The sequence below is a fragment of the Peromyscus eremicus genome, chromosome 5 (assembly GCF_949786415.1).
Source record: "Peromyscus eremicus chromosome 5, PerEre_H2_v1, whole genome shotgun sequence".
In the NCBI taxonomy this organism is placed as follows: Eukaryota; Metazoa; Chordata; class Mammalia; order Rodentia; family Cricetidae; genus Peromyscus; species Peromyscus eremicus.
The window spans coordinates 14520076-14530691 of record NC_081420.1 but is presented as its reverse complement, the minus strand read 5'-3'; the positions used below and the strand labels follow the sequence as shown (position 1 = coordinate 14530691).

General features: G+C 55.4%; 1 protein-coding gene across 1 annotated transcript; it reads left to right on the top strand.

The window, feature by feature from the left end:
* Positions 1–411: 411 nt before the first annotated feature.
* Positions 412–9830, top strand: Ninj1 (ninjurin 1). The gene is made up of 4 exons (XM_059262283.1): positions 412–554; positions 7084–7312; positions 8460–8623; positions 9150–9830. The coding sequence occupies exons 1-3, from the start codon at positions 480–482 to the stop codon at positions 8612–8614; spliced, it is 459 nt and encodes a 152-aa protein (XP_059118266.1). The 5' UTR covers positions 412–479; the 3' UTR covers positions 8615–8623; positions 9150–9830.
* Positions 9831–10616: the final 786 nt, after the last annotated feature.

The following is a 10616-nucleotide window of genomic DNA, read 5'->3' as shown; positions in this document are numbered from 1 at the left end:
CGTAACTGTTGACATCCTTTTCCTGGGTTGAGTGCTTAGCAAATAATGGGACTTTACTGCCTCAGGGTGCGCCCTGCCCAGGGGAAAACCAGGGGGCAGCAACTTCAACTTTATAAAGATGAAGTGCTCACGTTCAAAGCTCAGAGCCGGGGCGGCTTGATCAGAGACGTTGAGACAGGGTCCCTGAGGACTCTCTGATGCCATCGCGAGGGCAGACGCCCGCCGGGCTACCTGCCTCAGCCATCCAGAAGGAGCCTGAGAATTGGGGACATCAAGACCAGAGAGGGATTATCCTGGACCGACGCGATCCCATCATCAGGCTTCTAGGCCCGGGCCCGCCCCGGTGGAGGCGGAGTCTGGGGGCGGCCGAGCTCGGGGGGGCGTGTCGGGGCGGGCCGGGGGCGGGCTCTCAACCCTAGCCCGCGGCGGAGGCGCAGGGCGCGCTCAGGCCGCATGCTGGGCGGCCCAGTGGCCGCACCATGGAGTCCGGCGCCGAGGAGCATGAGCTCAACGGCGACCTGCGCCCGGACTTCCCCGGTTCCCCCGACGCCTCGGTAAGATCCCAGCACCCCCGGCCCCGGCCGCTGTGTGACCTTGGCCGGCGCCGCCCTCCCTGGGCCCGGCTCAGCAGCGGGCACCTGTGGGTGTCGGGCCGGGTGTGCGCGGCGTCCGCACTGCGGGGTGGTGGTGGTGGTGGTGGTGGTGGTGGCGGCGGCGGCGGCGGCCGCTGCTCCCGGGCAAAGTCGTGCTTGACCTGTCCCGAGAGCAAGAGGTGGGTCTGGGGCCAGCACAGCAGGTGGGCAGAGGCGCCAGGAGGTCTAGCGTGCTGCCGTCGCCCCGCTGTACGGAGTCCGCGTCTGGCTGGCACCACTCCTCGGGTGGAGGTGGTTGGCATCCCCCTCTCCCGGACTCTCCTTCCTCCCACACCACCCTCCAACTTCCAGCGCCTCGGAGCTGTCTCCTGGTTGGAGGGCCAGCACCAAGCAGACAGCTACGTCACCACACGGTGACCACACAGTTGCATGCAGCAGTGATAGGGGAAACCCGAGGCTGTGCCCCTGCTGCGGTCAGCTGCCTATGAAAAGCAGAACCCTCTCAGCCTTCAGGGTGTCCACTCTAGGGCTGAAAGGACCTGCTCAGAGTTTGCTCTGCCACGGCCACAGCAGTGGTCGGATGCCCATGTTGAGGAATCATCCTTCTTCACCCCTCACCTCATAGTCTACCTCCAGGGCAAGGACTGAGCATGCCAGGGCCCAGCCTTCACTAGTACCACCCCGCATGGCCCTCTGGCCCTCTGTGACTTGTTGACTTTGGACATTCCTTCTTTTTCCGAACCCCCCCCCCTCAGGGATGGGGGTGGGGAATTGCACCAGGCTGGGATTTTCCACAAGTCCTCATGAAGCAAAATAGACTGGAACAGAGACTTTCTGCCCAGATCCAGGCCCATACCGTGGGAACAGGGTTGTTCAGGGAGGAGGGACCAGAGGAGCAAGAGGTGGAAGCATGGGTGTCTGTCCCTGGATGAGAGGAGAAAACAGCACTAGAAGAGCCTTGGACTCGTTCAGGTGTGCCAGCTGAGACCTGTGGGCTCTGTCAAAGTCTGTGAGCACTCTGGAAGCAGTGGGTAAGGGACACCCTGGCTGTGTTCTTGGGGAGGGCCCTCCATCTCTCTGGGCCTTTTTTTTTTTTTTTTTTTTAATGTCATTTTAAAAGGAAGAACCAATCTCTCTCTGCCTTTAAGGACAGGGGATGCAGATCAGGAGCAGATGGGCAGGTGGTTTAGAAGCTGGTCTGAAGCGGGACTCTGCCTGTCTCCAGCCCTTGGCCTTGCCTAGCTGTGTCTTTCCTTCAGTACTGTCTGTTCAGCTCTGCAGACAGCTGGATGAGTTGTGCCTCCCAAGGGAAGTCTGAGCATATATCCACAGGAGATATTGGGTGTGTGTGTGGGGGGGGGGGTGCTCAGAAGTCACTGTCTTGGCTCTGGGAACAAGAGAGAGAGAGATTGATCCCCACCGCTTCTTTGAATATCATGGGTAGGAAAATGAAAGCAACAATGTAGGCTTCTCAGGGGTATGCAGGGTTGCCTGACGTGGTGGTTGGTAGTGAGCACAGGCCAGGGAAGGCTCCTCTGTGGTGGAGTTGTTTGCATTGGCTTGCTGGAGGGACACGGATCTGGCCCTCTGGTTGAGTGGGAGAGAACCAAGGCAGAGGAAACCGTGCAAGTGGAGACCAGAGGCTGGACTACTGAGGACATCCAGGGCTGGGTGGGAGGTTTGGTCTAGGGTCACTGGGGACAGGGTGCTTCCCTGGGGTGTGGCCAGCCTTGAAGGCTGTCCTGCTCAATGCCAAGCCCCCCTTCCCAACCTTCAACTTTCTATGGCATGGCACGTCAGCACTCTGTGCCTCAGTTTATCATCTGTGAAATGCTGTGGTAACAGTGCTTCTGCTAAGTTAAAACTGTATGGCTGCTGTAAAGGAAATGCTTGCAGCAGAGTACAGTACAGGGTGGTGTTTGCTATGGAGACACTCTCATGGTGACACCCACAGAGGTTTGGGAAGGACAGCACTGTCCCCAGGGTGGAACCCCAAGGGAAACTCAGTTAACCCTCTGGAAAAGGGGGCGCCACAACCTCCCAGGTGGCTGAGGCTCAGCAGAGTTGCCCTGCTGGGTCCTCTTACGCACAGCACTAGGGAAGCGCTCTCTGCCCGTGCCCTCCAAATGCTAGGTGCCCCAGAGCCAATTATCTAAAGGCCTCGCTAATGTCCACAGACTGAGGCGGTTTTTGTGAGTTAGCTCACTTTGACCTGGCAGCTGAGAAACAGTAAACACCAGTTCAGTGTGGAAATGCCATGCCCGTGTGATGACGCTGGGCTTCATGTCAGGCCCTGCAGGAGGGAGGTGGCTGAGATGGAGCTGGGCCGTAGCCCTGTGGTGCCTGCCCTGCTCTCTTCCCTCTCACTGAGCCCAGGCTGAGGTATCAATGGTCATATCTTAGGTCTTCAGGCCATGACACTGTACACTGCTATTCCCTCGGCCCGGCCTCAGCTGCTTGGAGAAGCTTCCTATTTTCCTCATTTCTGCTTGCCTGGCAGATCCTGGGACAGTCAGATCTTAACCAAGTTCTAAAGGCTACCCTAGTGGGGCTCAGGGTCACTCCTGGTCAGTTCTGAGCCACAGGAAGTGAGTCTGCTGTGGTGACCCCGCCTCCCATGCTTCCTGCTGCCTCACTGGGGTTTCCTGCCTGGAATGCATATGTGGAACCAGGAGACACTTCTGTCTTGCTTCTTAGGCTCCCTGGGCAAGGGCAGTGTAGCCTGGGGTGCAGAAGTCTGGACTTTAGATTCCGACAGGGACAGGTGGCTTCCTGCTGGAGCTGGCCTAGGGGTGGGTCCCCAGCTCCTGCCCCCATGCCACAGTAACCCCCACCGTCTACTGGTGTGTGACAGGGCCTCTGAGCAGTCCAGGTTGGGGCCATCCAGGATCTACCTAGACTTGGACCTCTGGGTCACCTAGGACAGCATTTTGGCCTCATGGAGAGCCTGTGTGCCTGGCCTGGCCTTTCTTGTTTCTGTTTGGTTCGTATGCTGATATTGCTCATTGACTGAAGTCTGTCACTGGGGAGAGTAAAGGTACATCCTGGCCCTGCCACTAGATGCAGCATGTCCCAACAGGTCACAGGCCTCTGAAACCATGGTATGAAATTCCCTGAATTTTCCTGTTTATTTTACTGATAAACAGTCACCCTGCTGGCCATTGGTGTGGTGAGATTGGGAACGTCAGGGTGTGTGTATAAAGGACAGCATCTTGCTCTATGGGTCAAGCTGATGGGCATAGATCCCCATCCAAGCTTTGGGGGGGTCCGTAGTACCCATTGTGCTATGACTAAGCCAGCCCTTAGGTACCCACTCCCTTCCCACCTCAGCCGTGAACCATCAGGTGACCCCAGGCCATTTGACCAGGCCCTCACTAGTACAGCCCCTGTACGTGCTGACTACTCCACAATGTTCCTTCTTGGTGTTTAGAGGAAAAGAGCCTGTTTCATGTCAGTTCCCAGCTGCCGCTGAGGTTTCAGGGAACTCCTGCCAGCCCTGGGACATATTAACCAGTGTGTTTTCTCCCTGATCTGCCCAGGTCACTGGCACAGGCATGGAAGGGTTTCCTAGCATGCTCAGGCAGCTAGTTAGGCCCACAGGGCTCCCTGATCTGTGGCTTGTGGCCCAGCAACCCTTGGATCCATCCTACTGTACGTCCTGGGAGAGGCCTGTGTGGCAGTCACCAGCATAACTTAGGATCAGACCCCAGGAGTAGGCTGCTTCCCAGTTGCATGAAACCTCAGAGGCCCTTGCCAGAGTGGACACCAACGGTATGTGTGCAGGTACAGCCCTAGGTGTGGAGCTTACATCCTGGGTTTGAATTTGAATCTCCCTCTCCCTGGAGGTATCCTACAAGGCCCCTGGAACCTCCATATCCTGATCCCCAGAGGAGAATAGTGTGTCCTATTACTCAGTGGCAGACAGGTTTCCAGAGGGCATCCCCAGATATGAAGGTGGGGAGACCTGCAGCTTGTGGGGGACACAGTGCCAGGCTGTGGGAAGTAGAGTTTAACACCAGGCAAAGGCCTGCTTTGCCTTTGGGCCTGTCCCTCGGCCTGAGGCCTTTATCATCATCTTACAGACTGAGAGGGAAGCAGATGGCTGGTGGGTTGTAGCCTCTGTTGGTCCCAAGGGCTCTGAGCCACATCTCAGGGTGTTAAGTCCACAAGCCCTATGGCATATTCGAGACAAAGACTGAGCAAGACTAGCTGTCCTGAGAGAGAGAGAGAGAGAGAGAGAGAGAGAGAGAGAGAGAGAGAGAGAGAGAGAGCCCCTTGAGAACTGTCTCCTTGGAATGTCAGCTGCCAGGGCTCTGAGCCCCAAAGCATGAGTTCAAATTGTCGCCCGGCTCCCACTTGCTGTGTGGCTTTGGAAAGGAGCTTCCGACACAGAGCCTCAGTTGCCCTTTGAGTGAGGCCAGCAGGGGCTTAGGCATTTGTGACTCAGTACTGAGGGCAGAGAGTGAGGTTAGGGACGTGAGGCAGTTCATTCATGTATCTGGTCCTTGTGACCATGTGGTCATGAAGTATTTAAATGGTTCAGAATCAGAAGAAATTCTTCCTGCTGCTCAGCAAGCTTAGCCTGGGGCTATTTATGCCTTCACCTCATCCATTCTCTGGAGTTGGTGGAGTTCTCGTCTCCACCAACTAAGTGATCAAAAGTTCCACTTTCTGTGTTTATGTCATATGCGTACATGCGTAGGCATATTTATCTGTATGTGTTTATGTGAAGATACTTATATGTATGTGTTATATGGCATGTGGGCTTGTGCACACACATGCATGCACAGTACTTTGATCATGTAAGCATACCTATGTACATCCATGCATTTGTAACTTCTACAATACATACAACTTCATATACACATAAAATTATACACAAATACCCACACACATACTCACACACTAGGAATGTCCTCTTGAGTAAGAATTTTGACCAAAGGGAGCTTGCTATTCAAAGTGCAGTTTACCTTGAAAGCAGGGGTCAGGGTGGGGGTTGGGATGTTCCAGCCCAGGTTCAGGCAGCAGAGTGCACCTGTGCCTCCCACCCCCAACGCTGCCTTCCTTCTTGAATACATGACTTCAGAAGAAATTTCAGGTTAAAGATACACACACCGTCCAAGTGAAGGCCTGCCCTCTGTCAGCTCAGTGGCCCCTGCTTTGGGCTTTCCAGCCTGCAGCAGTCACCTGAGTGCAGTGGACGCCTTCCCCACAGCCCTGCAGCGCAGCCTCCATCCCCTGCATCTTTCATGAGTCTAGAAACAGGATCTTTCAAGGTGGCCCCCGGTGGCTGGCCGCCAGCAGCCGGCCCTGGTCACCTCTTTCAGCTCCATGCCTACTCCCTGGAGGTTATAATTCAGGATTTGATGGCTCAGGGGCAGCAGTGGACAAAGGGCTGAGCCTAGATCTGCTGAGATTTTCCTAGGGAGCTGAGAAGGGGCCCAACCAGGGCAGCTTGAGAGAGCTGACTGGCTCTGTGGAAAGAGAAAACCAGCCACTTAGAGTGAAGCAAGCCAGCTAGAGAGGTGACCTCTTGTGACAGGAGGAGCCAGGTCCTACCAGGAGGACCAGGGGAGGTACACTGGAAGCAGAGGCTTCCAGAAAGAACCTCAGAGCATGGGGGTATCTGGAAGGGGAAGCCCCTGTGGATAGAGAGACCTACAGGGTCTCTTGTGACTGGCAATGTAAGAGGTGGGTGGTGACCTAGGAAGTCGCCTCCAGGGAGGGGCAGGGGCTGGGACTAGCCCTAAGAGAAGAGAGGATGCCATCAAGGGTTGCCTACCCTGAAGAGAGCTTGGAATTATATCTCTGTCATTACTATGAAAATTCAAGAAACAGACATCCTGCTCTACTGCATACAGGATGGTGGGACATCTATTGAGCACCTGCTGTGTGCTCTTGGTGACACATATCCATGAGTAGCTGTAGCTAAACAGGGTGACCAGACCATCCTGTAGGGTGATGCTGAAGCTGGAGGTGTTGTTTGTGTGTGGGGTCCCACGAAGGGGGGTGAGGCTGGGGCTGAGAGGTGAGCCAAGGCAGGGTTGACCAGACCTTTGGGCTCAGCCCAGGAAAGGTTAGTTCAAGCCCGGGCCAGCATGCAGGGACCTGTCTACTCCCACCTCATTTCTCTTCCTGATACCAGGCAGGAATCTAGACTTTGGGGGAGGGGAGGCCCAGGGTTCACAGGCAAGGAGGACTACCTTCTGCACGGGATAGTGAGGGCCATGGTCTTTCTCAGCTGGAGGCCCGTATGTGTGTGTGCTGAGGTTGGTGTTCTGGTTTCCTTCTCTCCAGAACTTTACCCCAGGGAATTTCTTTAGAGTAACAAGCACTTGCCAGGGTCGGGGCATCTGAAGCCCTACCTGCAGGGGCCTTGACAACTCCCTGCAGGCCCAGGGAGACCCAGAACCCCTTCGTGACCTCTCCCTGTAGCTCTCTCCAGAGCCCCAAGTTGACCCTGCCCTACTGATCACTTTGCTCCCCACAGCCACCTCGCTGGGGCTGGAGGAACCGGCCCATCAATGTAAACCATTATGCCAACAAGAAGAGCGCGGCGGAGAGCATGCTGGACATCGCGCTGCTCATGGCCAACGCATCGCAGCTGAAGGCCGTGGTGGAACAGGGTCATGACTTTGCCTTCTTTGTGCCTCTCGTGGTCCTCATCTCCATCTCTCTCGTGCTGCAGATCGGAGTGGGCGTGCTTCTCATCTTCCTGGGTAGGGCCCATGGCAGCTCGAACAGCCCCAAGGATGGATAGGGAGATACGTGGGGGGGGGGGTAGGGGTGTGTATGTGGGGGGGTAGGGGGTGTTTGTAGTGGTTTTACCTCAAATACTTGGCCCTCAGGTAGCCAGGCTTGTGGCTCCTCGCCTCTGACCCTGCCCTTTGAAAGCAGAGCTTTGGGTCCCCAGGGTCTGGAAGGTGGGGTAGTGCAGGGGAAGGGGGAATTGGGTACCTGCTTCCTTGGGTCCCTGTGGTAGCTTCTGCTAGCCAGTCCTCCCTGCTTAGACCAGTTCAGGCCTGACTCTGCTGCCTGTGTCCAGTGACAAAGAGCAGCCAAGTTCCCTAGGTGACAAAGAAGAAACCCTTACCTAGGAAGCAAGGAGGAGACCTTGGGTCAAGATGTGATGAGGGGATCCTGGGGCAGGAGGTAAAGAGGGGACTCTGGAATAAAGAATGGAGAGACTCAGCAGTTCTGGAGATAAGATAATTCTGGGCCCAGAAGGTGACCTTGGACCTGGACTACTGTCTCCATGGACAGGATGCCCAACTCTTCCTTCTGATTCCGAGTGAAAATCCAAAATGTAGGATATAACCACTAATTCCCAAACTGAGTCACTGAGTGTCCCCTCAGCAGATGACCCACTTCCTTGGGTAGGCATAGATGGATGGTAGATGGGGACGTGGGCTGGGGTTGCCAGGGCAACCTTGGTGCCTGTTCAGAGTGGAAGATGCCATCAGGAACAGGGAGGGCCCAGATTTGCTTTCTGGCAATATGACCTTGGGCTAATGAGGGGACCTTCTGGGACTTCATGGTCTGTACCTGTGAAATGGGTATAGTAGCAGAGCCTAAGGTATAGCGGGGTCTGTAAACTAAAGCTCTGGAGTTCAGCGCTTTTGCCTTTGTAACGAAACCTGGCCTGGCTCGGCATCCAGAAGTGCTGTCACCTCTGCACATAGCCTGCCTGGAGAAAGTGGAGAATATAGAAGGTGTGCCTAATTTGAGCAAAACAGGCAATTTTTCAATGGGGAACAAAATCCTAAATATGGCCAAAAACCCTATACGATCCACTCAGCACACTCCCTAGACACTTTCATCCAGGCCAGGCTTCTCTGGGCAGCATCTTCTCCCTCTCGCCCACAGTCAGGTACGACCTTAACAACCCAGCCAAGCATGCCAAGCTGGACTTCCTTAACAACCTGGCCACAGGACTAGTATTCATCATCGTGGTGGTCAACATCTTCATTACGGCCTTTGGGGTCCAGAAGCCTGTAATGGACGTGGCACCCCGGCAGTAGGACACCCAGGTGAGTTGGTAAGGGAGGCTGAGACCTGCTGCTATCACCACCGTGGGAGGTTCATTGGGTGTGGTGGGTTCTGGGCTGGCTATCCCCTCCCATATGGCATGACCAGCCCACTTACTACACCTGAATGTAGTCCTTGATGCTTCCTGAGTACGTAGGTCATCTGTCCAGGAAGAGGGTACCAGGGCCTGTGGGAACATAGTCCTCCTGGCCTCAACTCTTCATGAGTGTCTCCAGAGCTGACTCCAGAGGCTTCAGGTATTTGGTGACGGCATGGTCTGCTGCTGCTGACCGCTGGAGTAGTGGTTTTTACTAGGTGGGTGGCCATGGTCACTACTGACTGGCTCTTGACACCATGATGGGCCTGGCCTGTAAGTCCTGACAGAGACCCAGGAATATTGTATTCAGTGTGACAGGGGCTATAGCACCTTGTCCATGGTGGACAGTTCCTTACACCTGACTGAGTAGCCCTGATGCCCACGAGCCCCAGCATGGCCGCAGCACTCACACGTCTCTTGTGCCTTTCCAGAGTCCTTAAAGTCACCTGATCACAGCCCAGCTGTCCAGACCCCTGCAACTGCCGTGCCCTTAAGGCATCTCTCTCCTTGTGCATCATTCCCCTAAACCACCAGATCCCATGCTGGCCACCGCTGGACCATGGTCGGAGATGGACTTCCATCCAACTGTGACTATCGTGTGGGTGGCTGCTCGAGGCATGTGGGAACTGGATGCAAGGCTATGAAGATTAGGACTGGACAGCCCCACAGAAACCCATGCCTGGAGAATGAATGGTCACTGCCCACCAAGGACATGCAGCAAGTCCATGATTGGGCTCAACGAGGGGCCAGTGCTGGCCGACGTCTCAGGACATTCCAGAAGGACCAGGATCTGCACCTCCCTTTGCTGATACATCAGTGTCTCTATTTCCTATGGAGCCTGCACAGGTCACCCTGGAGACTGCTGCCTCTGCTGTTTCCTAGCCCAGGGACCTCAGACAGCTGTCAGTGCCTGTCAGCTCCAGTAGTGGCCACTGGTTCCAGCCTCAGTGCCTAGGCTTGGCAGCCAGTAAGAGGCAGCCATGCCCATGGGGGCCACAGGTCATGCCGATACCTTCTGCCAGCACTGACCTGGGAAGAGCCCTAGCCTCCTACTCAGGGGTTTAGGCCCCACTTTTCTAATCAGGAATGACAATAAAGCTTATATGCTTCCCTGCTGGGCTCCATGTGCCACCCTCCTCCTGGGGCACCATCCTCCACACCCAGGCAGCCCCTCCCTGCAGGGGCATCAGCACATTCTAGCCAGGGCACCCTCTTTGAACTCTCAGCCTTCCTTCTGTCCAGGGGTAGGTTTTAAGGCAGAAGTTGGCATCTGAGGCTCAACAGCCTTTATGCACAGAGAAGTTTCAAGAGAGGCTGGCAAGATGGCTCAGTGGTAAAGTCTTACTGCACAAGTACAAGGACCCAAATTTAAATCCCCAGCACCCACGTAAAATTCCAGGTGCAGTGGATTATCAGTGCTGGGGTGGACGGTGGGGTGGCCAGTGGGGTGGCTTGAAGAGCCCTGTAGTTCACTGGCCAGCCAGCTAGAAGTAAGACCTGGTTTTGACCTCTGGCCTCTACACATGCATGCCACACAATGCCATACGTATATATTGCACATACGCACACACAAGTTGCAAGAATAGTTCACAGAACTCCCTTACATACTGACTGTCTTACCAGGCATGTTCTGTGCTGTACTGGAGCTTGCCCTGCTGACCTCCTCAGGACTTGGGAGGAATACAGGTTCCTGGGCCCCAGCTGCTACATGATGAGAGATTGGGGTGTGCCAGCCTCCTGGGTACAAAGTTGGAAGGACACTGCAACTCTCTGCACTTCGACTGCCCAGTGTTGGCATGCCAAGTACTAGAAACCGCTGGCCTTCCGAAACCTGCACAGCATCCTGATGTAGCCAATGACTGCATTGCAGACCTCAGTCCCATGCCCAGGGCCTCTGC

Excerpts from the sequence above, each read along its gene's own strand:
- Ninj1 (XM_059262283.1), top strand. The coding sequence starts at position 480 with ATGGAGTCCGGCGCCGAGGAGCATGAGCTCAACGGCGACCTGCGCCCG. Across the intron at positions 555-7,083 it reads CCGGTTCCCCCGACGCCTCG|CCACCTCGCTGGGGCTGGAG; the intron begins GTAAGATCCCAG and ends TGCTCCCCACAG. Across the intron at positions 7,313-8,459 it reads CGTGCTTCTCATCTTCCTGG|TCAGGTACGACCTTAACAAC; the intron begins GTAGGGCCCATG and ends TCTCGCCCACAG.